The sequence below is a fragment of the Vulpes vulpes genome, chromosome 11, assembly GCF_048418805.1.
Source record: "Vulpes vulpes isolate BD-2025 chromosome 11, VulVul3, whole genome shotgun sequence".
Lineage (NCBI taxonomy): Eukaryota > Metazoa > Chordata > Mammalia > Carnivora > Canidae > Vulpes > Vulpes vulpes.
The window spans coordinates 60,647,846-60,675,324 of record NC_132790.1 but is presented as its reverse complement, the minus strand read 5'-3'; the positions used below and the strand labels follow the sequence as shown (position 1 = coordinate 60,675,324).

The 27,479-nt window shown below is 44.2% G+C and overlaps 1 protein-coding gene across 1 annotated transcript in view; it reads right to left on the bottom strand.

The window, feature by feature from the left end:
- Positions 1–986: 986 nt before the first annotated feature.
- The window catches only part of LOC112921525 (uncharacterized), a 37,741-nt gene continuing 11,248 nt past the window's right edge, over positions 987–27,479 (bottom strand). Inside the window, exons 6-8 of the mRNA XM_072725346.1 lie at positions 24,995–25,144; positions 15,347–15,811; positions 987–3,538 (exon numbers count right to left, since the gene is read on the bottom strand). Of these exons, the coding sequence (XP_072581447.1) occupies positions 2,541–3,538; positions 15,347–15,811; positions 24,995–25,144 (1,613 nt within the window). The 3' untranslated portion in view covers positions 987–2,540. The remainder of the gene's footprint in view (positions 3,539–15,346; positions 15,812–24,994; positions 25,145–27,479) is intronic.

Below are 27,479 nucleotides of genomic sequence, written 5' to 3'. Positions count from 1 at the left end.
CCAAAAATGTCTTGGAAGTATAACTCTCATACAATGCTAGTGGGGATATAAAATGGTCCAACTTCTTTGTAGAACCATTTTGAAGATTCTTAAAAACATAAATATAGGGATCCCTGGGTGGCGCAGCGGTTTGGCGCCTGCCTTTGGCCCAGGGCGCGATCCTGGAGACCCGGGATCGAATCCCACATCGGGCTCCCGGTGCATGGAGCCTGCTTCTCCCTCTGCCTATCTCTCTCTGCCTCTCTCTCTCTGTGACTATCATAAAAAAAATTTAAAAACAAACAAACAAAAAACATAAATATATAACAGGGCAACTGTGTAGCTCAGTTGGGTTAAGTGTCTGGCTCAGGTCATGATCACAGGGATAGAGCTTCCTGGGATAGAGCCCCAGCTGTCTGGGCATGGGGCTCCATGCTCTGCTTCTCCCTCTGCCCCACTCGCCCCCTGCCTCGCTCCTGTGTGGGCACACGCTCTCTCTCCCTCTCTTTTTAAAGATTTTATTTCTTTATTCATGAGAGACACAGAGAGAGAGGCAGAGACACAGGCAGAGAGAGAAGCAGGCTCCATGCAGGGAGCCGGATATGGGACTCGATCCCGGGACTCCAGGATTGTGCCTTGGGCCAAAGGCAGACGTTCAACTGCTGAGCCACCCAGGCGTCCCTCTCTCCCTTTTATTTTTTTTAAAGATTTTATTTCTTTATTCATGAGAGACACGGAGAGAGAGAGAGAGGCAGAGACACAGGCAGAGGGAGAAGCAGGCTCCATGCAGGGAGCCCAATGTGGGACTCGATCCTGGATCCCCGGATCACGCCCTGAGCAAAGGCAGACGCCCAACCACTGAGCCACGCAGGAGTCCCTCTCCTTTAAATAAATAAATCTTTCTTAAAAAAGTAAATACATACCTACCTTATGACCCAAGCATTCCACTCCTCTTATTTACCCAAGAGAAAGAAAAGCATATGTCATTACAAAGACTTAAACACAAATGTTCATAGCAGCTTTATTTATAATAACCAAAAACTGGAAACAATTCAAATGGCCATCAAGAGATGAATAAAACATATTCTGGTTATTTCCATAGTGGAATACTGCTTGCCAAAAAAAAAAAAAAAAGAAGAAGAAGAAGAACCAATGATATAATGAATATGCAATATAGGTGAACCTCAAAATAATTTATGGAGGGTGAAAGACACCAAAAAGAAGAGTACATACAATGGAATATTTCTATAAAATCCTAGAAAAGCACTACTCATCCAAAGTGACAATCAGCAGTTGCTGTGGAAAGCTTGAGAGGGATTACCAAGGGGCATAAGGGATGTTTGGGAGGTTATGGCTCTGTTTATTACCTTGACGGGTTTCACTGGTGTATACATAAGTCAAAACTTAGCAATGGTGTTATTAATAATAAATAACACTTTTATTAGGGTCTAGTCATTGTTCTAAGCACTCTTACATGTATTAATGCAGTTAATACTCAACACAAACCTATGAGGTAGACTGTCATCCAGATTTTACAAACAAGGAAATGAGTAGTATCTGTAACTTAACCAAGGTAACATGCCTGGGCTCATACCAAAGTCTGCCTGGCTCTGCTTCCTGCAATGGGCAAAGTCAAGCAGCTTGCAGAAGAGGGATCTAAAACAGAACACATTTACATCTCCCTTCATTTCCACTGGTAACAGAAAATAATGGACACTTCTTCCGTGATGAGAAAGAACTAGATGAAGTTGCAAGGAAATTCTTCCTGCTGTGAGGTCACATGGAACAGAAATGAGATGGATGAACTGATAAGTGGCCTTGCATTTGACTCAAAGGGTGCATACACCGCAACTTTTGCAAAGGCACAGCCTACAGCTGAGCAGTGAAAAGTAACTACAAAGTAGTGTGGGTGGGCACTGCACTGAGGTAGGTCTCTGAAAATTTGCAGCCTACTAGGAATGTCCTCCAAAATACAGATGGCTCTATATGGACAAGGGCCTTCTGTTTCTGAGTTTAGGAGACTCCTAATATATTAACTGTGATAGGATGTCCATGTATCTTTTTCTTTTCTGGTTGACCCCCTCTTTAGTGTTGCACACCTGAGAAAGGATACATGGGAAATAAAGGTTCAAAATCTAAGGGTTTATACTAAACTCACACTTGAGGGTACTGAATTCTGAGTAGGAATTATTTTCCCTTCGAATTTTGAAGGAACACACCATTGTCCTTTTACCTTCAAAACTGCTGTTATGAAATCCAGTGCAATTTTATTCCCGATCTTTTGTTTTCTCTTGAACCTTTTAAAGAGCTCCTCTTTAAGCCTGGAATTATTTGATAATTCACAGCGGTGTTCTCTCACATAGGTCCTCTGACACATTCCTCATCCATTCTGCAGGGCACTCAGGGACACCACAAATTCCAGAGGATCAGCCAGTTACATTTCTTCATACACTTGTGAGTCTGGAGGTTTGTTTCTTCTTGTCTAACTATGAAGAGTGCACTGGTGAAGAACACGAGTGGGGAGAAACAAGGAGGAACAGCACCCCCAGCCGCAGACAACCTTACTCTTGCACAGGTATCTTCTGTGTGTGTAGTTTCCGATGCAGAGTGAATCGCCCACACCAGCTGAAGGTTTTCCCACACACCTCACACTCATACGGCTTCTCACCAGTGTGAACTCGCTCGTGCTGGACCAGGGTGATTTTCTGACTGAAGGCCTTCCCACACTCCTTACATTCAAAAGGTTTTTCCCCGGTGTGAATGCGCTGATGCTGAGTCAAGGCCGTGGGGGAGCTTAATCGTTTTCCGCACTCTTTACATTCATAGTGTTTCTCCCCAGTGTGTACTCGCTGATGAACAATAAAGCTTGAGCTACAACTGAAAGTTTTCCAACATTCGTTACATTCATAGAGTTTCTCCCCAGTGTGGAACCTCTGGTGCTGGAGGAAGACAGAACTGCTAATGAAGGCCTTGCCGCACTCCTTACATTCATAGGGCTTCTCTCCAGTGTGGATTCTCTGGTGCTGAATCAAGGCCGTGTCTGAACTTAAACCTTTCCCACATTCTTTACATTTAAATGGTTTCTTTCCAGTATGAATTACCTGATGCCGAATAAGCAATGAGTTGTATCTGAAGGCTTTTCCACATTCTTTGCATTTGAAAGACCTTTCACCAGTGTGACAGCCCTGAAAATCTGCCATTCGACTAAAATATCTGCCACATTTTCTACATTCATATGATATCTGACCACTAAGAGCTGGCTGATTTGTACTGAGTTGTGTGCTGACACTAACATTTTCCCCAGATTTCTCACACTGCTCCTCAGTCTCAACAGTGCAGGCCTCACGATGGCTGCTTGGCTCATCTGTGAAATCTCTCCTCTTTGACTTGGTCTTCTTAGCTATCCAGTGACCATGCTGCTGCTGTAGGCTGTTCCCAAAGTCCAGGTGCGGGGGAACATTCCCTGGCAGCCCTCTTAATGTCAGTCTGTGGAACTCTGTTTCTTTAGAAATGTGTCCCTTTGGAGTTGATTCTTCCTTCTCAGCTCTGGTCTCAACCCCTGATATCACAAAACAAAACAAAAACCACAAGTGTCAGCCTCTGATAGTGCAAAAAGAAAATACTGTGAAGAAGAAACAGGATCAAATGGTTCTAGTCTGCCCTATGTGGCTATTTTCCAATACGCACACAAAATGGCTACCAAAGACAACCACACAGCACAGCCCCACAAGTTAAATGAAGACTCTATGGGTGGGAGGCAAGCAATGCCAAGAGGCATTCCCAGAAAGAGTGTAAGACTGGAAAACAGCAAAGACTGTTACCTACTACCTACTAGGATGGGAAGACCAACATCTTTCTCCCAAACAAATGGGTGAGATAAGAAGGCATGGAAAAGTGATGAATAGAGACCCCTAGAGGAAATCCACCAGACTGAAGAAGGGGCAGGTCAAACAGCTCAAACTACAAAGGTCCCACAGCTGAAATTTCCTAAGAGCTGCCTATTTTTTTACAACATTATCCACGTCAATCTTTGAAAAGAAAATGGTCTCTGTTGGGGCAATGTGTGGTTCAGTCATTAAGCATCTGCCTTTGGCCAAGGGCATGATCCCAGGGTCCTGGGATTGAGCTCCAAGCCAGGCTGCCTGCTCAGCAGGGACTCTTGCTTCTCCCTCTCCCTCTGCCCCTCCTTTCCACTCATGCTCTCTCCCTCTCTCAAATAAATAAAAAAAATAAAATAAAATAAATAAAATAAAATAAAATAAATAAAATAAAATAATAAAATAAAATAGAATAAAATAGAATAAAATAAAATAAAATAAAATAAAATAAAATAAAATAAAATAAAATAACAAAACAAAGGAATGGGGGCACCCAGGTACCTCAGTGTGTGCCTTTGGCTCAGGTCATGATCCTGGGGTTTAGGGATCAATTTCCACATTGGGTTCCCCACAGGGAGTCTGCTTCTCCCTCTCCCTATGTTTCTGTCTCTCTCTCGAATAAATAAATAAAATCTTAAAAAAAAAAATCATCTCTGTCATCAAGTTGGCTCTAGTAAAGCAACAGACTCCTTTGCTGTGGTTAAGGGGACTATGGCAGGCTAACACCATGGCAGATGGAAGGAAAGGGGGAAGACATGGAGACTTGCTTCTAAAACAAAAGAGCACTAACTGCACATGTGTCCCTTCCAAGAAGGGACATAAGCCTCAGAGCGGACCTGATTAACAACTTTTCCTGTGCTTTTCCTAAAATGCTGTACAGACTGTGTATACAGTTTAATATGACAGCAGGAATGTGAAATAGAGAAAACCAAAGACTATTTTCCCTCTCCTGTTAAATAAGGTCTTTTGCAGGCTAATACAATCCTCGGCACTGGGTCAGGGCAACACTGTTTAAATACTTTTTACCCAGACAATCTGAAGTCCTGGGATCATATCCAAAAAAGGCACAATTTTAACAGAAGGCTGGGGGGGGGGGAGTTGTGCATTATTAATGGACATTCTCTGTGAAGAGTCTGAAGAGCATATGAAATTTGATAGGCAGGGGATCTCTGGGTGGCTCAGTGGTTTAGCACCTGCCTTTGGCCCAGGGCGCGATTCTGGAGTCCCCGGATCAAGTCCTGCGTCGGGCTCCTGGCATGAAGCCCGCTTCTCCCTCCTCCTGTGTCTCTGCCTCTCTATGTCTATCATAAATAATAAATAAAAAAAATAAAATAAAATAAAAAGAAATTTGATAGGCAGAGTAGGGGTGAAACAGAGTAAAAAAGGCAAAAAAAAATACACTATGTTGCTATTTAAAAATCTCCTATCCATACCTTTTAAAATGAGAAAGTGAGTCACCTTTCTTTTATAACAAGTTTTGTTTCGAAAGTTCAGCTGTTAAAATACAAGTTTTTTTAAGTGTCTGTGGGAAAAAGATGACAGATGGCTATAGAGGCAAGGGAATCATGAGGTGTGTTGTGCTGGTGTCTGCCTATGTGTGAAAATTTCCATTACAAAAATGGATTTTATTTTTTAAATAATTTTTTAAATTATATTTTATTTTTTATTTTTATTTAAGTCAGTGTTTGGGAACTAATAATTCAATTTCCCATATAGGGGAGCCTGGGTGGCTCAGCTGGGAGAGCATGCAACTCTTGACCTCAGGATTGTGAGTCCAAGCCCCATAATGGGCACAGTTTACTTAAAAAAACAAACAAACAAACAAAAAACTCCCTAGAAATAATGTGCTCTTGTGAATATGTGAATGGCCAAATAGACCCCAGGAGCCTATTTTCCTTCTAAGGTGGTTGATGTCCTCATCTCAGCAAAAACAAACTGGTAGAAAAATAAACTTTCCACAACACAGGGCTCCAAAGGGCTGTCATGGTTCAAGAGCTGCTCAGTCAGATGGTGTCCCTTAGCAGGTGAGGTGGAGAGACAAAGATGAACATGCAGAGAAATCTTGCAGCCATCCCTGTCCAGAAGAGATTGGCCCTTCTTCATTTGAGGGGGGCTACCATCGTCAACACAAGAACCACATGTAATGATTCCAGAGGAAAGAAAACAGCTTTACAAGAGAAGAAACTCTTCACGCACACTGAAATGTGAAAACAGGAAAGTAGGCTAAGCAAAAAAAAAAAAAAAAAAAAAAAAAAGCTGGTAGGTTCTTATGCTCACCTGGACAGATGCCTCTAAGGGCTTCCCTGCCCACGGGTTCCCAGGGTTCCAGGCCCCACGGCAGTTCCCCTCGCTCTAGCTGGGAGACCAAAACAGGTCTGGTGAATAGAAAAGCTGCCCAGGAGAAAGAGGAACAAAAAAGGTAAAGCAAATCAGGAAGCAAGGTCCCCTCATGGCTGTCTTGACCTTTTTTCACTGAGCCAAGGAGGGAAAGAAGAGAAGTCAGCTTGTGCTATTTCAGAGGACAGAAAATCCCCACAAATGGGGGTAGAGTCCTGGAATACCCTCCCACTCACATGAGGGAGTCCCAGATCTTGTTCAGAGAACATGGAAGACAGAGGCAAAAGGGCTCTGCTGAGCTCCCAAGAGCTCTTGCTTTCCCTCTATGTATGGGGCAGAGTCCCTCCCGGGGCCAGAGGGACAGTGGATTTCAAAGCCTGGGGAACCAAAACTCTCCCCACCCAGTAGCCTATGAGGAGCTCAGCCTTTGGAGCGAATGCCCATGAGGGTTGTCAGAGAGGCCACGGTGTCTAAGGAAGAAAGAAGCCAGGACGCACACAGGTCAGAGGCAGACAACAGCAAAGAGAAGAGAAGTCTTACCCAGAGAAGCCACATTGGCATAATTCTCCAACATCACCTCCCGGTACAGGGCCCTCTGTGAAGGGTCCAGGATAACCCATTCATTCTGAGTGAAGTACACGGCCACATCCTCAAAGGTCACTGGCTCCTGAAACAACAGGTTCCTGCTCAAGCCCAGTGTGAAGGCAGAGGAGCCTAAGTACTGGGGCAGAGTGAGTGTGGTGGGACTGCCAAAGACAGCTCTCCTGGGCCCCTACCCACCCCTCAGGGGCCAGCCCTCAGCTAGCATCACCCTCCTCAACAGGACAGTCCAAGACTCACTGCACCCCTTTGTGAACATCCCCACAAACAGCCCTTCTGTCACCTGCTGGTCTCTGTGTTGACTCTGCTGGGCCCTGCTCTCTGTGCCTGTTGGTCCCTCATGTTCCTTTCCACGGTTTTGTGTGCATGTGCACAGGGGACATCTGCATAAACACAGCCCACAGCACTTCTGTACTCATCTCCACTCTCTCCCTAATCCCACTAAAGTAGCAGTAACATAATGGCCCAAGAGGAGAGTCAGAGCAGAGCAGGGGTGTTAACAGAATTTTAGAAGGCATAAAAAGGATAAATGGTAACTACATTAGAAGAGCAGAGAAAGCTGAATCTTAACTGCTGGCAGAGGGGGAAGCAAACAAAAAGGAGGCTGATCATCACATAAAACCAAGGATGAGCTCAGGACTTTTTAAAGTGTGCTCCACTTTTAAAACTTGGTAAAATATTCTATCTGTTTAAAAGCACCAGAGAGGAGAGAGGACCCACAAAGTACTTAGGGCACTAACTGAAAAATACCTATGCAAAGACCCATCACTTAGAAGTCTCAGAAAAATGAGAACATAAAAAAAAAAAATTCTTAAAAAAAATCCTTAAGGCTTTCAGAGCAGGAAAAACACACATACAGCCTGGGGAATCAAGATAGCAACAGACTACATGGTGAAAGTAAATGGAGAAATGTTTTGAAAAATGCTGAGTGAAGGGGCGCCTGGGTGGCTCAGTCGGTTAAGCCTCTGACTCTTGATTTCTGCTCAGATCATGATCTCAGGGTCATGAGATGGGCCCTGTGTCAGGCTCTATGCTCAGCACGGAGTCAGCTTGGGATTCTTTCTAGCCTTCTCCACCGCCCCCCCCGCTTCAAATAATTTTAAAACATTTTAAAATGCTGAGTGAAAACTGCTTCTTCTCCAGATAGTCAAAGAGATCAGGTTTATCCTGCCTGAACCATAACAAGACAAATTACACATAACAAGTTATCAGATACTGGGTGATGGTAACAAAAGACAACAAACCCCGAGAGATGGGAAATAAAGAGGTGAGCCCTATGATTCACCAAGCTTACTACTTTAAAAAGAGTTTCCAGGTTGCAACACAGGGAGGGAGAAATGAGGTGGAGCCTGGCAGATTCCTATTGGGTTCTGAGGAGATCAAGACAGTAGAGTTTACAGGACAGAATAGCATAGAGAAGAGAGCTGCACCAAGAAACAAACCAATTATCTGCACTGGGTTCCCCAGAGTATTCAACAGAAGAATGACCAGGGCATAGGTGTGTGGAAACTACCCAAAGCCAGAAAGGATCATTTGAAAGGACTGAAGGGCACAATGCCTGGCATTCACACAGGGCCAGAAACAGTACCTCAGTACCTATATCCACTAGCCACGCTGGAAAATTTCATAATTCATAGGCCATTGGCTAGAGCTCTCAGGAAACTTTGCCTCAGTAGTGGAGAATAACTATTCTTAGGCTGAGCACCACTCCATTTGCTAGATTCTACTAGCAAATCATAAATATTAAGAGCAGAAAGAACCAAATTGTTTCCAAATCACAACCTTACTCCAGAAAATGAGAATATTTTGGGGAACGGTGCCTGTCTGGCTCAGTCAGTAGAGCGTGCAACTCTTGATCTTAAGGTTTTAAGTTCAAGCCCTACACTAGGTGTAGAAGTTACTTAAAAATAAAATCCTAAAGAAAAAATATTAAAAAGAAGATTTGGGGGACCATAAAAACATCTAGAATTGGGCAAGGTAAAATTTACAATATTTGGCATTCAATCATAGATTACTAGGCATTCAAAGAGGCAGGAATACATGACCCATAATGAGACCAATCAGTCAATCAAAACCAACCCAGAACTGACAGCATTAGCAAAGATGGACATTAAAGCAGTTATTATAAATGTATTCCAAATGTTCAAAAGTTAAATAGGGGGGTGCCTGAATCGCTCAGTTAGTTGAGCTCAGGTCATGATCCTGGGATGCTGGGATAGAGCCCAGCATCAGGCTCCTGCTTCTCCCTCTCTCGCTCCCTCTGTGCTCTCCCTTTACCCCCATCTCTCAAATAAAAATCTTAAAAAAAAAAAAATGTTAAATAGAGACAAGGAAGATATATAGAGAGACATTTATTTTTTAAAGATTTACTTATTTGAGAGACGCCTACGTGGCTCAGTGGTTGAACATCTGCTTTGGGCTCAGGGTGTGATCCTCAAGTCCTGGGATCAAGTCCCGCATCAGGCTTCCTTCCTGCATGGAGCCTGCTTCTCTCTCTGCCTATGTCTCTGTCTCTCTCTCTCTCTCTCTCTCTCGAATAAATAAATAATATCTTTAAAAAAAGAAAAGATTTATTTATTTGAGAGCGAGCTGAGCTGGGAAGCAGGGGCAGAGAGAGGGGGACAGAATCTCAAGCAGACTCAATATCCCATTGAGCATACAGCCCTACACTTCACTCAGTCTTGATGTGTCTGGATCTCACTACCCTGAGATCACAACGTGAGCAGAAATTGAGTTTGATGCTTAACGACCTGAGCCACCCAGCATCCCAAAAATATTTTTTAAAGGTCCAAATCAGGATGCCTGGGAAGCTCAGTCAGTTAAGTGTCTGCCTTTGGCTCAGGTCATGATGCCAGGGTCCTGGAATTGAGTCCCAGGTCAAGATCCTGCTCAGCAGGAAGCCTGCTTCTTCCTCTACCTGCTACTCCCCCTACTTATGTGCTCTCTCTCTCTTGCTCTGTCAAAAAAAATAAATAAAATCTTTTTAAAAATTTAAGAAAAGAAGGCCCAAATCAAACTTCTAGATATGAAAACGACAGTATCTGAGATGAAAAATTCATGGGATTAACAGCAAATCAGACACTGCAGGAAACACACACACACACACACACACACACAACTTGTGAATTTGAAGGCAGAGCAATTAAAACCAAAAGGAAACAGAAAAAGATTGAAGGAAAAAAAGCAGAGCCATCAGGTAGCTGTGAGAGAACCTCGAAAAGCTTAATGGACAAGTAATTGAAAGTAGACTGTGATAAACTAAAGATATATAACCACAAACCCCAGAGCAATCTCTGAAATAGTAACACAAAGAGTTATAGTTTATATATAGCCAGCAGAGAGGGAAACATGAAGTAAAATACACCATTCATTCTAAAAAAGATGGAAAGTCAGGAGAAAAGGGAACAAAGAACAGATAGGATAATTAGAAAACAATTAGGAAGATGACAGAGTCAAATCTAACCATATCAATAGTTATACCAATGCAAAAAATAATAGTTATACCAATGCACATAATCTAAACATCCCAAAGGTAAACATTATCAGATTTTCTAAAAAGCAAAGGCCTTCTATATGCTGCCTTCAAAAAACACATATTACACATAAAGACAAGAATAAGGGCAGTCTGGGTGGCTCAGCCGTTTAGCGCCGCCTTTAGCCCAGGGCCTGATCCTGGAGACCCGAGATCGAGTCCCAAGTCGGGCTCCCTGCATGGAGCCTGCTTCTCCCTCTGCCTGTGTCTCTGTCTCTCTTTCTATGTCTCTCATGAATAAATAAATAAATTCTTAAAAAAAAAAAAAAAAGAATAAGTTAAAAGCAAAAGACATGGAAAAAATATGCTAGTCAAAAAAAGATGGAGCAGCTATATTAATTTAAGGCAATGTAGATTTCAGAGCAAAGACTATTTTATAAAATATTTTATTTATTTATTTATTTGAGAACCAGAGAGAGCACAAGCAAGGGAGAAGCAGCAGCAGACTCCCCAGTGAGCAGGGAGCCTGATGCGGGGCTCAATCTCAGGACCCTGAGATCATGACCTGAGCTGAAGCCAGACACTTAACTGAATGAGCCACCCAGGCACCCCAAAGAATATATTTTTAAAGATTTATTTGTTTCGGGGCAGGGGGTGCACAGAGCAAGGAGAGAGAATGCTCAAGCCGACTACCCCGTAAGTGCAGAGCCCAACAGATGGGCTTGATCCCGAACCAGAGATCATGACCTGAGCTGAAGTCAGAGGCTTACTTAACTCACTAAGCCACTCAGGCACCCCCAGAGCAAAGAATACTAAGAGATAAAGGAAGTCATTCATAAAAATAAAGGGATTATGTCATCATGAAGACATAACAATTCTACATATTTATGTAGTTAGTAACAGATCTTCCAAATACATGAAGCAAAAACTGATAATATTGCAAGAGAGATAGGCAAATTCATAATTAGAGCTGGAAATTTCAATAACCCCTCTCAACAAGGATACAGCAAACACGAACAATACTATTACCCAACTTGACTTAATGGACATTTACAGAACACTCCACCCAACAAGAGCAGAATACACATTCTTCCCAGATGACCAAGAATATTTTGTAAAGTAGACCAAATTCTGGACCATAAAAGAAAAATCAAGTCATACAAAGAATGTTCACTAATCATAACAGAATTAAATTAGAATTAACACAGAGACACATGGAAAATTCTCAAGTATTTATAAACTAAATAACACATTTCTAAATAAAGATCAAAGAATAAAACAGAAAAGAATGCAGAAAGTTTTTTTTGAACTGAAGGAAAATGAAAACACAATGTACCAAAATGAGGGATGCTGCTAAGGCAGTACTTAGGAAGATATTTAGTGTATTAAATGCCTGTATTACAAAATTTAAAAAGGAAAAAGGGTCTTGAATCAGTGACCTCAGATTCACCTTTAAAATCTAGAAAAAGAACCGCAAACTTAACACAAACTAAGCAGAAGAAACAAAATAAAGATCCAAGTGGTTGTCATCAGGGAAATACAAACCAAAACCACAATGAGATACCCCCTCACACCAGTGAGAATGGGGAAAATTAACAAGACAGGAAACAACAAATGTTGGAGAGGATGTGGAGAAAGGGGAACCCTCTTGTACTGTTGGTGGGAATGTGAACTGGTGCAGCCACTCTGGAAAACTGTGTGGAGGTTCCTCAAAGAGTTAAAAATAGATCTGCCCTACGACCCAGGAATTGCACTGCTGGCGATTTACCCCAAAGATACAGATGCAGTGAAACGACAGGACACCTGCACTCCAAAGTTCATAGCAGCAATGTCCACAGTAGCCAAACTGCGGAAGGAGCTTCGGTGTCCATCGACAGATGACTGGATAAAGATGTGGTCTATATATACAATGGAATATTACTCAGCCATTAGAAAGGAAGAATACCTACCGTTTACATTGATGTGGATGGAACTGGAGGGCATTATGCTGAGCGAAATAAGTCAATCAGCGAAAGACAATCATCATGTGGTTTCACTCATATGTGGAATATAAGATACAGTGAAAGGGACCATAAGGGAAGGGAGGGAAACTGAGTAGGGAAAAATTAGGGAGGAAGACAAATCATGTGAGACTCCTAACTCTGGGAAACAAAGGGTTGTGGAAGGGGAGGTGGTGCGGGGATGGGGTGACTGGGTCACCGGCACTAAGGAAAACACTTGATGGGATGAGCACTGGGTGTTATACTTCATGCTGGCAAATTGAATTTTAAAAAGATCCAAGTGGAAATCAGTGGCATAAAACACACACACACAAATAGAGAAAATCAGCAAAACAAAAAACTGGCTCTCTGTGAAGATCAATGCAACTTATAAATCTCTAGTCAGATTAATCAGGAAAAAAAAGAAATTAGCAACACTAGTTCTAAAAAAGGTGACATCACTGCAGATAACAAAAGGATAATGAAGATATATTATGAACAACTTTATGCCATTAACGTCTACAACTGAGACAAATTAGACATTTCTTGAAAGAGACAAATTACCAACACTCATTCAAGGAGAAATAGAATAGCCCTATATAGACCTACCAAAGGAACTGAAACTGTATCTTAAAACTCATCAGAAAGAAAACTCCACACCTAAATGGTTTTCCTGGCTAATTCTACCAAACATTTAAGGAAGAAACGTAATCAGTTCTATACAAAGTCTTCCAAAATATTGAAGAGGACAGAATACTTCCCAACTCATTCAATAGGACAAAGACATTACAAGAAATGAAAACCGCACATAGACACCTCTTACAAATATAGAAGCAAAAATTGTAATCAAACTTTTAACAAAAAAACCCAAAATATAGTAAAAGAATAAATATGATACATCATGACTAAGGATTTTTTATTCAAGGAGCACAAGGTTGGTTGAACACTTGAAAAATCAATGCAATTTACTACATTAAGAAACTAAAATAGAGGGGATCGGGATCCCTGGGTGGCGCAGCGGTTTGGCGCCTGCCTTTGGCCCAGGGCGCGATCCTGGAGATCCGGGATCGAATCCCACGTCGGGCTCCCGGTGCATGGAGCCTGCTTCTCCCTCTGCCTGTGTCTCTGCCTCTCTCTCTCACTGTGTTCCTATCATAAATAAATAAAAATTTAAAAAATAAAATAAAATAAAATAAAAAAATAAAATAAAATAAAATAGAGGGGATCCCTGGGTGGCGCAGTGGTTTGGCGCCTGCCTTTGGCCCAGGGCGCGATCCTGGAGACCCGGGATCGCATCCCACATCGGGCTCCCGGTGCATGGAGCCTGCTTCTCCCTCTGCCTATGTCTCTGCCTCTCTCTCTCTCTCTTTGACTATCATAAATAAATAAAAATTTAAAAAAAAAAAAAAAGAAGCCATGTTTGCTATAAAAAAAAAAAAAAAGAAACTAAAATAGAAAAATCATATAATCTTCTAAACCAACACAGAAGGGACACCTGGGTGGCTCAAGTGGCTGAGTGTCTGCCTTTGGATTAGGTCATGATCCTGGAGTCCTGGGATCCAGTCCTGCATCCGGCTCCTGCAGGGAGTCGTCTTCTCCCTCTGCCTGTGTCTCTGCCTCTCCCTCTCTCTCTCTCTCTCATGAATAAATAAATAAAATATTAAAAAAATAAATAAACCAACACAGAAAAAGCATTTGTCAAAATCCAACATCCATTCTTGATAAAAATTCTTAGCAAGCTATAGACATAGAACATCCTAAATCTGATATGTGCGGCATTTACAAAACAAAACCTGATGGAGGTCATACTTAATAGGGAAATACTGCATGTTTCACCTTAAGATCACAAATATGACAAGGTTATCTGCCCTCATCACCTCTACTCAGCATTGAAATGGAAGTTTTAGCCAGTGCAGTTAGGCAAGAAAAATAAATAAAAGGTATCCAAACAGGAAAGAAGTAAAACTTTTTATTTGTAGGTGGCATGTCGATGTAACAAATCCAATGGCATCTACAAAAACAAAACAAAACCCTAGAATTACTTTATCCAAGGAAAGAATTCTCCAATCTTGCAGACAAAGGTGAGAAGCATCTTCACTGTGTGCAATGATTCAGATTTCTACTTTTCAGCTTCAACTGCAAACCTATCGCAATCAATCCCCCACTACTGTATTTCCATTCTGATTATGTCTTAGTTTGGGCATTCTCAAATCTCCACCCCTCTCAACTCCTCCTCCCCTGCACAAACACACCTGATAGCAACAGACGCACAACGAAAGCCACAAACCTGTGAAACAGGAACCTTGGTAACAAGCCCCATGTAAACCTGTGAAACTCCCCGCTGCCTGCTGACCCTTAACTCTTTTCTTGCACAACCCCCCAATGGCTATTACCACTTTGCTTGCAGAGCAAAGCACCACCTGAGGAGCAAGCTCCGACCTGTCCAAACCAGTCTCCTCCAAGATCAACCGCAGTGCGGTACTTTCACGACTCCCCCCCCCCCCCGCCCCATTATAATACTAAAAATCATGCCTAGCGGTGGGGATTGTAGCAAGTTCATTATGCAAGTGATACGTGAAGAAACATGACCTTTGTGTAGGTGCTAATAAACCCCCGCCTCTACTTGTTTAGACGGCACCCTCTACCCACCCAAGTAACTTTTAAGAACTCTCCTTGGGGGCACCTCAGCGGTTGAGCATCTGCCTTCATGCTCAGGTCATGATCCCGCGGTCCTGGGATCGAGTCCCGCATCAGGTTCCCCACGAGGCGCCCCCTTCTCCCTCTGCCTATGTGTCTGCCTCTCTTGACTCTCATGAATAAATAAATAAAAATCTTAAGAACAAAACGAAACCCTCTCTTTGACGTCTCCTTGGAAAGGCAGCCTGAGGATCGTTTCCTTGGTGCTGCTCCCCTGTACTCGGGCGTCAGCCTCAATAAAGCCTTTGTGACTTTATGTTTTGGGTCCCCTCGTCTCTACCAACGCAGAGTCCAAGGACCCGAGTCCCAGAACACCTGAATGCAGGCTGACATCTGCTACCTCTTGACAGCAGCGGGTGGGAGGACCAGTAAGGCCAACAGAGGCAGACAGGATGCTCGCTCACCTGGTGCCACGTGATCTGGAGCATGGCTGGGGCCCCCGCGCCACACAGCGCCCCCGGGGTTCGAGGTGAGGCCGAAGAGGAAACAGGCACGGGCAGCGCCGCTGCTGCCGGGGACCCCACAGATGCCCCCTCCGTCCTGGGACCCCGTCACCCCGGAGGCATAGGGATTGAGCAAGCGGGTACTGAGAAGGCCGTGCGGATGCGACCCCGTTAGCCGGCCCGGAGCCCAGGTGACGCGCAGGGAGCGCGGGACAGCCGCCAGGTGCGATCCCGGGAAGGCTGGGACGCGCTCCGCCGGAAGCACGTAGGGCCGCTGCCCCTCCTCTCTAGGAACCCGTACACGGGCCCGTCTCCGTGGTTCCCCAGCCCAGCGGCAACCGCGCCTGCCGGTCTCTACTGTCGGAGACTGCGAGCCAGAGTTGCCGGCTCCAGGCCCGGTCCTGCAGCGCCCCCTGTCGGCAGCTCCTCCGGGGGATGTCGCCGGGCCCGCTCAGGCTCTGGAGCGGGCTGCAATCCTGGGAATCCCTCTAGGGTTCCCTGGCGTTTGCCCCACCTGGCCGCTCTTCCAGGGACTGAAGGTGCCTGCTGCCCAGGTTCTGGGGCTGTGCTGCAGGGAGGGGGGGGGGGGGGGGTTGGAAATGGGAGGAGTGGGGCCCGTCACTGCAACTGTGTATCGGTGGAGAGTGTGGACTACCGAGGTCCAGAAACCTGGCTGTACCACTTCTTAGCTGTGTGAGCAGCAGCAAGTGTCTTTGCCTGTTTCCTTATGTGTTAAATGGGTATAATAGTGATACCAACGTCAAAGGGCGGTCAAGGTTTAATAATTAAATGAGTTGGTGGATTTAGCTAAACATTTACAGCAACGCCTGGCACAAGATTAGCGCTTGTGAGTTGTTTTCTAATTGTGTTTGTTTCTAATCTACCTTTCGAAGATACGAGTGCTGCTGGGACTTTCAACATATGGCACAGTTTAGGGAAAGAGCTATTAAATTTAGCCTTAGACCCTCTTCCCACCCTATACCTGGATATGTGTTCCAGGCCCAGCCTGGAAACAGATTTCAGCTAATGGCCCACCAGCCTTTCCTGGGAATACTGGTTCCTTCGTATTAATTTAAATGTTTCATATAGCCCCTCCTCTGCCAGTCTTCAGAACCATTTCATCCTCAAAGACTTGCCAGGGCACCCCACTACACAGCTAGACATGCCAATGGGATAAGTCACCATGAGTCACCATGATTCACCTTTATTATATATTTGCAATCCAAGCAAATGTCTCCATCCTAATCCCAAAAAGCTCTTCTTGGAAGTTGTCAATGTGGGAAGGCTTTGATTTACCCCGAGGGCTCTAATACTCCTGAGAATAGCTTCAGAGACATGGCTTCTAACTAGCCAAGCACTACTGTGCCACATAAGAATTGTCCTCCTGAAGGAGGACTTTGGCTGCCTCCATTCTGACCTCAAACTTTTTAGTCGGGTCTCCTTTCCAGCTTGTCTCTTGGCTCAGCCAGAAGACACATACAGCCAAGTATGCCCTGATGGAAACCAAAACTACCCCTTCAAGCAATAAGAACTGCCCTGAGGCAGCAAGACCCTATGGGTGACTGGTTCCAAGTCAATGATCCTTTTAACCTTCACTGGCCTACCCACACATATACACCCACTTTGCCCGCATTCTCCTTATATAAACCTAGAAGTGTTTTTGGCATTTTGGTGACAGTCTTTGAGACATTAGTCTGCTCACTAAAATAAACTTTCTTGTTTTACCACCACTCATTTCTCTGCCTTTGGATTTTGTCATTGGGGAGTGGCTGAACCTAGCCTGTTTGGCTTTTGAGCCCTAGCTACACTCCCTCTTCTCCAAGACTAGGAAGAATGATTTGAGCATTCTAGAAGCTGAGCAGGGAGAGGAGCCTAGAGAGTCAGATGCATACTGTATGCATTATCCTCTGATAATCCCAGTTTTCTAAAACAGGATAGCTCACTCCTGCCCCCTCAACTTTGCATGGTGTCCCTGAAAAACATCTATGGTTCACCAGTTCAAGAAAACCTACTTTAAGATTTCTGCCTGGGTAGGGGAAGGAGAGTCTCTAGGCTACATGGAATCAGGAAAAGGATTTGGGATCAGGCTGAGACAGGGAAACTAAAGGGAAAAACTGACTCCTTTTCCTGCTTCTATTCTTACTCGGACCTACACAAGTGTCATAGAATGGATGATATATGTCCTCCTTGTAAAGGTCAAGGATTTAATGATTCTTTGGAGTCTTCTAACACAGAAGATAGTATCTAAGGACTGAGTGGGGTCTTTATGAAAGTTTTCCAAGATCAATTATTTAAGACCCCTGCCTCCAGGGCATAGTGACTTACGGAGAACACCTAAATCTTTGTTTCTGGATTACTGAGAAGACCAGTGCACCAGACTGTCCTCAATAAAAACCCCAGGTCCCAAGCAAAGATGAGACTTACTTTCCCCTCCCTTTCCTTTCCAAGGCTCCCAGATGCTCTGACTGTATCTATACTCTGCTCTTAATCTCTCAGCTTTGGTTTGATTTCCATCTTGTGCAAAGCCAAGTACTCTTGGCTGGGCCTGTAGGACCCCCTCTAGGTCCTTGGAACTAGCCAGGCTGCATCAAGGCTGCTTTTTTTATTTTAAGGTTTTACTTATTTATTTGAAAGAGAGCACAAGTAGGGGGAACAGCAGGCAGAGGGAAAGGGAGCCAGACACCAAGCTCTAGGCAGGACCCCCAGGATTATGATGTGAGCTGAAGGCAGATGTGTAACGGACAGCCACTCAGGTGTCCCAAGGCTGTTTCTTTTAAGGACTTTTAAACAAGAGCATCTTCCCCAAATCATGAGGCCAATATGTTGAAAAACAAAAAACCTTAAGGCCATTTACTATTAAGTCAGTTAAACTATCATACTATTAATCTACATGGAAAAGATTTAAACATTTCCAAGCTCTAGCATTACAAATTATGCCAGAACAAAGTTTATTAAGATAAACACAATTGGGTCACCTGGGTGGTTCAGTCAGTTGGACGTCTGACTCTTGATTTGGCTCAGGTCATGATCTTAGGGTCATGGGATCAAGTCAAGTTCTGCTCAGCATGGAGTCTGTTTGTCCCTCTCCCTCCCCTTGCTTGTTCTCTCTCTCTTGCTGCCTCTAAAATAAATAAAGTCTTTGAAAAAACGCAATTATTTCAACATTTGACATATCACAAAAAAAGTCATTTCTTTCATTAATTACAATATGGCTGTGTGACCATCTTCATTCAGCATTGTCTTAGGAAGGTGTTATATACAATATACTTAAGACATTACAAAGCACACATGTAATATATTTTTTAAAGATTTTATTTATTTATTCATGAGAGACAGAGAGAGAGAGAGAGAGAGAGAGAGGCAGAGGCACAGAGGCACATGGTCCCTGCATGGAGCCTGATGTGGGATCCCGGGTCTCCAGGATCAGGCCCTGGGCTGAAGGCGGAGCTAAACCGCTGAGCCACCCGGGCTGCCCACACATGTAATATTTAATGTCTGAACGTTTATGCCAAAGAAAGTAAAGACGAAAGAAATATGAAACTAATGGAAACAATACCAAATTATCACTGCTAAAAACTAACAAATGACAAATACCCTGAGAAAACGTCATGCAACATTTATATATGGTTAAATAAGATTTAATTAGCAAAAGTTTTACGAAATTTTATTTGAAATGAGGTAACCACAGAAAGCAGAAGCAGGGGTGCCTGAGTGGCTCATTCGGTTTAGCATCTAACTCTTGATTTCAGCTCAGGTCATTATCTCAAGGTCCTGAGATCAAGCCCTGCATTAGGATACTGGAGTGGGTCCTTCTGTATCAGAGCAACTCCTCCTTTGCGAGCCATGCTTTTATACTCAAGGTAAGCTAGTCAGAAGAATTTACACACACACAAATGTGTGCACTGCTGTGTGTAAAGGAATGTTTATAAATTCTGGGCCCTTTTGGTCCCTGCAATATGGCCAGAATCTGTAGGTGGCAATAATGATTGCAGTGCCCAGATATCACCCAACAATATCTCTATCTCTGGTTATTCCAGTAATTTAGAAAGGCCTTTTCCCTGTACCATGTAAACAGTGCTCACTATAGAGCCAAATGGTGTACAAAGATTATATTTTCTTATTGCACAATTTTTAAAAAATTCCTAGTTGCCTTTCTATTTTCCACTGCTTGACTTTATGATATCCTAGGTTGGGATCCCTGGGTGGCGCAGTGGTTTGGCGCCTGCCTTTGGCCCAGGGCGCGATCCTGGAGACCCAGGATCGAATCCCACGTCGGGCTCCCGGTGCATGGAGCCTGCTTCTCCCTCTGCCTGTGTCTCTGCCTCTCTCTCTCTGTGACTATCATAAATAAATTAAAATTAAAAAAAAAAAAACAAATGATATCCTAGGTTTTTTACAAACCCTCCTTGGTATTGCTGCTGGGTAAACTGGGGAGACCTCAGGCCCTGGGGCCTTGACCCAACTAGACCCAAAGGAGCGACTGAAGGTTCTTGGTCTTGTCATGAGAATGAATTCAAGGACATACACACAGCACAGCAGACAAGTGACACAAGTGGGAAAGTTTATTAAAGTGAAAAATACACGTGAGATAAAAGAGCAGGTGACCTCAAGAGAGACAGAGGAAAGAGAGAGATGTGTGCCCAGGCCATTGGATTTTTATCTTTTATTGAGAGTTGTTAACTAGGGGGCAGAATATTTATTACTTGGGGTGAAAAGTGGGTTTCCTCCTTTTTCTTCCTAATTTGGTCAGGAGTTTCCTGTTACGGCATCTGCCATATTGGGCTTATCTGATTTGATCTGGCCTATTGTGGACCACTGTCAGGACAGGACTCTGAGCTTCCTGATAGCTGGCCATGACTTCCTTAGTGCTGGTCTCCATGGGTCTCCTAGAACCTGACTATCTGCCTACTCTTAACAGTATGAGGACACAAGTTTCCAGCCCTGCTGCTGAGCATGGACAACTGTCACATTGAGTCCACAGTTTCCCCTACAACAGATCCATGCTTTCCTGGACATGATGTCCTCCCCATTCTTCCTTCTTTTTGCCCTCTATTAATGAAGATGTTTAGTTGTATCTTTAAGGCCATTTATATATAGGAATGTCCTGCTCCCTTGTATATCTGCCTGGCCTGCCTTTTATGGACTCAAACTTTCTTCTAAGGAAACTCCTTTCCCTCCCACTCAGCTTATCTTCTTTCATTTTGTCTACCATTTGCCCAGTGTCCTTGTTCTGACTACAAGCCTAAATCCTATTCCAAAACCAGTTCCATTAGTCCTTTAGTATCTGAGAGGAAAACTGTTTTCTGTTAAGTGTTGAAGGAGCATTTAGATTTTTTCTCTTATCTGTACAGTTTACAAAGGTTTTTCTCTCCATCAAAGATGTTATCTTTCCTATATTGTATATAAGGCATTATTCTAGATGGGCTTTTATTCTGTTTTATCTTGTCATTGATAAAAAAAAAAAAAACTAACTCACTGCAGAATAGGTCTCTGAAATCGAATATTATGATCAAGCTCTTTATAAATACTCCAAGGACTATTACAAATAATTTAAGGCATACTGTCTCAGCCTTCCCAGTGTTCCATATGATGGACTATGAGCAGGACAAATTCCTGTCCATCAAATAGCACCACAGAGATCCCATCTTTTTCTCTCCTACTCTTACACTGCTATAATACAATGGTTTTTCAGAGGTTCCTCTGTCCTGTAGACTAGCTATGAAAAAAGATGGTGCACCTCCAGCTTGTCTGGACCCCTACTCGCTACACTAAATATCCTCTCTACTGAAAGTTTTCTTCCTAATTACTACTGGAAAACACAGTTAATGAATATAACTTCCAGAAATCAAAATCATTATCTTTTTTTCTCCAGCTTTAATTGTTTTTCTTAGAGATGATGTGGGAGTGATGCAGTGATGCATCTGCATCTGGATGCACTAAGCTTGAATTTTTATTTTTTTCCTCCTGAGTCCTACCTATTTCCTACCCATTAAAAAAGAATGGAAGAAAAGTCCTCTGAGTTCCCCCGTGAAGGTCATTACCAGGCTAAACAGCCCATGAAGAGAATTCACAGTAGATGCAGGGAAGTTTTTTCACCAAAATTGTCTTTTTTTTAAGAATTTATTTATGAGAGAGAGAGAGCAAGAGAGAGAGCACAAGCCAGGGCAAGAGGGACAAGCAGATTCTCTGCTGATCAGGGAACCTGATGCAGGGCTCCATCCCAGGACCCTGGGATCATGAACTGAGCTCGAAGCAGATGCTTAACAGACTGAGCCACCCAGGCGCCCCCTCACCAAAATAGTCGTAAGCCCTTCCTGGAGTAAAGTCCTTCCTGAGAGGCACTGCTTCAAAGTAACAGTAGGGCTGAATTAAAAGGGGAAATGCTATATAAACACTGTATAGTTTGAGAAATTGGAAGAGGCTGAGAAGAATAGGAAAGGCCACAATATACTCTTCTGGATTTTTAAAAATCTCACTTAATGGACTTCTTTCAAATGAAGAAAGCTAGTCTCCATCCCAGTTATGACCATGAATTCCTCACCAAGTTTATTTTTAGGTCAATGTTTAGGAACATTACATTTCTAGGACACCTGGGTGGCTCAGTCAGTTAAGCATCTGACTCTTGATTTCCGCTCAGGCCATAATCTCAGGGTCAGGGAATGGAGGGAGCCCTGCATCTGGCTCCTGCTCAGCAGGGAGTCTGCTTCTCCCTCTGCCCCTGCTGTCTCTGTATCTCTGTCTCAAATGAATAAAATTTTAAAAATATAAAAATAAACATAAAATAAAATGCATCTTTGTACTGAAAATAGTAGAAAATTAAATTATCCCATTACATGAAAAAAAAAAAAAAGTGTGTGACTGGAGGAGGGTGGTAACACAAATATGTGGCAAAACCTGTAGAACCCTTGCAGGTACGTACGGATCCCTGGGGAAGGTCCTTTCCAGTTCAGGGCTGGTAATCCAGTGAGCCTCTGCCAAAAATTCTACAATACTTTAAGAATGACCATTTTCATCCCCCACAGCAGCCATTCGAGAAAGAAAACCCCTTTGTGTGACAAAATCTTTAAAATATTTTATTTATTCATGAGAGACACAGAGAGAGAGGCAGAGGAGGAAGATGTAGGTTCCCTGCAAGGAGGCCACTGAGGGAGTCGATCCTGGGTCTCCAACTGAAGGCAGATGTTCAACCACTGAGCCACCCAGGTGTCCCATGTGTGATAAATTATTAAAACAAAGGGAGAGATGAATTGGAAAGGAAGTTCATAGATTCTCCTACTTACCTGTACTGACCTCTCTCATGACCTTTCAGCCAACCTGTGTGCAGGCATCTGGGCCCATGGTACCTTCCCTTGCTCCACCAGAGCTATTAGAACAGAAGAGTACTGGGAATCAAAGTGGATTCTGGAACTCCTTTCAGCTCATCCTCTGCTTTTAGCAAGTGGAAAGGGAAGTGGAACATCCAGGAGGACAAGGTGGGTGGGTTGGGGAAAGAGGAGCCTTCTAAAGAAGGAGCACAACTGTCTTACTCAGGAAGAAACTTTAGAAACTTAGGAGGCCCTGAGTATGTACTAAAGTAGGGGTAGCGGTAGAGAACCAAGATCTCAAGAAAATATTGCTATCTGGGTCGAGCAAATTCCCTTTTTTATTTTCTCAAAATATCCTTAGCTAATCTTTTGATCTATTCTTTCATATAAATTTCTGAATCCAGATTCTTTAGGACTTTGGAACAAAAATGATTTCCATTGGGATTGCCTTGATTTATAGATTAATTTGTGAAGCGACAGTTTCATAAAACTAATGTTTCTCATTCAGGAACATGTGCTCTTGTCATTTATTCAGCTCTTTTATGAAGGCAGTTTTGATGAGCATTGGCACAAAGTAGGAACTTCATAAAATTTGTTAAATGAATGAATCTATAAAAGTAAGAGGTCAATACATTATGTAACAATTAGTGATGTTTCCCTGATACTTCCAAAGCCTATTTCATGGCATGGCACATAGGGTGCTCAGTACATACCTACTGAATAAACAGAAAAGCCCTAATCTTATGCTCTTCTGCATACACAATTTACAGAGCAAACATATTCCCCTAAAAGGCTTTTCCTGCCTGTTGATAGACTTCATTTTTTGAAAGTGATATGGATTTATAGTTCCCAGAAAGTTTTACTGGCAGGTGCTTCCAACTTCACACATTTAAATGCATCTTCTGAATAGCATGTCCTCTCTCCAATCAAAGATATTTCCCTGGATAATCTCATGTCACCTCAAACCACTTTTCCCAAACACACCATCATGTGCATATAGACACACATATACACTTTCCGTAACTGTGTAGCAAGGGGGAGCCATGTCACGCCTGAGTCCTGTGCTGATCTGAGAGCTAATCTAAGAAAGGTTATCAAGATCACCTAGGACCACACTTTCTGGAGCATAGGTACTGAGTCCCAGCTTCCCGCATGGCTCCCTAATTTTGGAAAAGGAAGAGCCTGAGAGTAAGACAGCAGAAGACCTCCAAGTGAGATTTCCCCTCTCTTGCAGCCCGTAAGTACATTCATTACTCACCATCCCCAGACTCCTAGACTCAAAACAATGACTATCCTACCACTCCAGGGCAGCTGGGCCCCTACCCTCACCCACAGTTGTAATTACTCCTTCAGTGTATTTTTCCACATTCTTGCTGGCAAGGCACAAAGCTTCTCAAAATAAACCACTACACTCCATTGTCCAGAACTGAGTCTCAGCTGGAGAATCCTGTCTTCAGTGACTGGGTTGGAGAAGAAAATTGTTTTTGCTGAGCATGTTCAGTGACCCTGACCATTGACAAAGATTCTGTCCTTGGCCAAACTCGAGCCGGTCTCTCCTGGGCCCTTTCTCTACTCAGCCTTAACCTTGGCGTGTAAAGACCATCAAACACTCAGAGTGTCTATCTGAGAAGATTCAGGGCTGCCAAAAGAATTTAGTGTTTGTTCCACCCAACACCTGAAGACAGGGCCCCTGTCTCCCAGTCTCTGGAGGGTAGGAGCCAAACTTCCCTGAGACCCGCTAGCAAACCATATGGTCTCACATGACTTCTGCCTGCCTCCCCGGGGCCTCCACTCACACGCGCGCGCGCACACACACACACACACACACACACACGGTCCATTCTCCTTTTAAAAAGTCCAGCCACTTCTGTACCAGTCAAAGCTGCGTTCAGTTCACCCTGGTCTCTTCCCTCCTGCAACAGTTATCGCTGATTAAAACCTGTCGGGCTCTGTTCATCTTGGACACCATGACCAAGAGAGGCCGCCTCTGGAGAGAAAGAGGGCGGAGGACGCCCGGACCCAGGAGGGCTGCGGGACAGCTGCAGGTGGCGGCGGCCGCGAGTCCAAGCAGGACAAAGCTGCTCCGGTGCGCCCCTGGGTGGCGGCGGGCGCAGAACCGCTCGGATCCCGGGGAGCCGGGACGCCAGCCGCCACCTCCAGCCGCGACGGGGCGCTGGTACGAGGCAGGTGCGCACGAGGACCAGGGAGCGCGCTCCAGGGCCCGGGGCGCAGATCACTGGCCCCCTGGGCCAGGCGCTTCCCGGTCAAGGCTGGCCAGATCCTGGAGAGGCCGAAGACGGCTCACGGGCACCAGCGGAGCGCAGGGGCTCGGCCACCCCGCGGCAAGCCGAAGCCCCCCCGGAGCCCGCCTCCCCTTCTAGGAAGCCGGAGGCTTCCCTCTCGGTGCTGCGCTGGTCCCCGACGCTCCTGCGCCGCTTGCAAAGCCGCGCCCTCACTGCAGGTGTCAGTGCCGCAGATGTCTAGCGGCGGTCTTGTTGCAAGCCTGCCTGCCTGCGCACACTTCGGCAGCTGGCCACAGATGGGGCTGCAGCAGGGCCAGGAACTACGCAGATGTTTGGGGGTTCCACGTGCAGCTGCGATGGAAAAGCCAGACTTGTCGGCCTGCAGGGCGCGTCACACAGGCAAACAGCTGTGTGCATCTCCTAAGCCCGCACTGTTCCTGGAAGCCAACGCAGGGGCGGGACTGGTGAAGATGAACAATTTGGAGTCTGTGCTCTATCACTGTTCCCTTAACTGAGGTCTTAGTAGGGCCAGACTTGACATACTGAGTGCTAACCTGGAGAGAAGGCCAGAAACTAGAGAATTAGCCCAACTTCACACTGTAAACACTGAGGACAACCGAGCACATTACAATTTACACTGGACTGTAGGAGGAGGTCTGCCCACAACATGCCTGATCTCTGTTACCATAAAGGATACAGGCAGTGTACAGAATGAGAGCTCTCTGAAGGTGCTACTTAGAAATCTCAGCTTCAGGGAATGAGGGATAGGGTAGGAACAGTTTAGGGAGATGGAGGGAGTACCTGCTGGAGGCCTATTCCCTCAGGAGGCATGGCAGTGGTAGCTAGATTAAAGGAGAAATCATGCAGCCACCTTGTTTTTTACCACCAGCCAACTTCCATGTTGGAGTGGCTGTGGAAAGACAAGGAAAATCAGTAACTATAACAAGAAATGAACCAGATGGAGAGCTCTAACCAGGGAGCTGGGCTTGCAGCTGCTGAGTGGACTACATACACAGACCCCAAAGGAAAAGGCCCAAAAGGCACAGAGATTCACTCTCACTCAACTCATGACCAGAAGTGCCTGTTTATCCCAAATACAGAGTATGTGGAAATCAGAGGGAACCATTACCTCACTTCCCATAACCCACTAGCTCCTCCACCCCAACACTAGCCAGTCACAAGTCGTCAACAAAAGATCTGAATGCACACACTGAGAGCTTACTGTGAACCAAGAAACATTAATGCAGGATGATCAACACCTCCCATAGAGGGATGTCAAAGCTAAATTACAGGCATTGGGGAAAAAATACCCTGAAGCTTCTCCTCAGTTATCTTAGTGCCAGGAGACCTGGAACAATAGAAACAAGAGAAAATGTTGTGATCTCAGAAGTCCACAAGATACTTTTCAGGTGTCTGATCAGCCCAGTTAACTCCCCCTTACCAGAGTGGGACCAGAGCAGCCTCATTCACTATGTGACCTAACCCCTCTGCCAGCGAGGAGTAGACAAGTGAACACCTCACCTAAAGTGGGCAGATTAGATTCTCTCCCAGAAATGCACCACAGCCTGGGAGATTGGACTGCTCCCTGGAATGGAGTTGTAAACATGAAACCTAGGGCAACTTCTGTTGTGTGCCTAGGGGCAGAGACAGCAGCACTGCAAAGAGGAGATTAGTGGTCAGAAGTGAAGAAAGCAGAGACAGCCTGTTGTTCTCGCTTGGGTCTTCCAGGCTCCAGATCTCCCGCTGCATTCTTGCCCTTGCTGCCAGGCTACTCGTAGGAATCCTGATAATTGAGAGTATTTACGTTCATTAAAGTAAGTTTGTTATTTTTAAAGGGTCTTAACCTAGCCAACTCACTGATAAAGGCAAAAGTCGCAAAACTAAACAATTCAGGTATTGTGATACCCATATCCCTTTCCTGAAGGAGGTGGGCAGTACTCCTGCTCATGTGAAACTAATAAGTTTGGGAGGGAGGGGGGAGTCAGTATGTTTAGACATTGTCATTGCACTTTAGAGAAAATAAAACTCTTGGAAGAACTCTACGTTGGAATTTAAGTGACATATGAGTTTATTTTTATACAACTGCCCTTTCTGTGAGCTACATATGGCTCTTGTCAAAAGACACCCAAGTGCCTACTAAATGCCAGACAACCTGGTGACACTGGTCCCTACATTAGAAAGAACGGCACATTATTCATCTTTTAGCACCTAATAAGTGCTGTGGAGGTTGTATTGCACATTTGTGCAACAATGTGCAACCCTACATGCCTGTTGAGTTAATGATAAAGGAAGAAATAAATGAGAAAATAACAATCATCATCAGAAACCCATAGATCTATTGGCTGTGAGGAATCAAAAATCATTTTTCAAGCCAGAGCTGGTATTTATTTTTCCCTACACTTTTTGCTTGCTTCTCACCTTAAACTATATTTAGAAGTTCTACTTTTCTGAAGTCTGGCTAGTTTCAGAGCCTCTCATTCCCACTCTTCTTTCTCTAATCCTCCCAGAAGCCGAGGCCCTGTTGAATAGTGCTTGTGGGAAATAAAT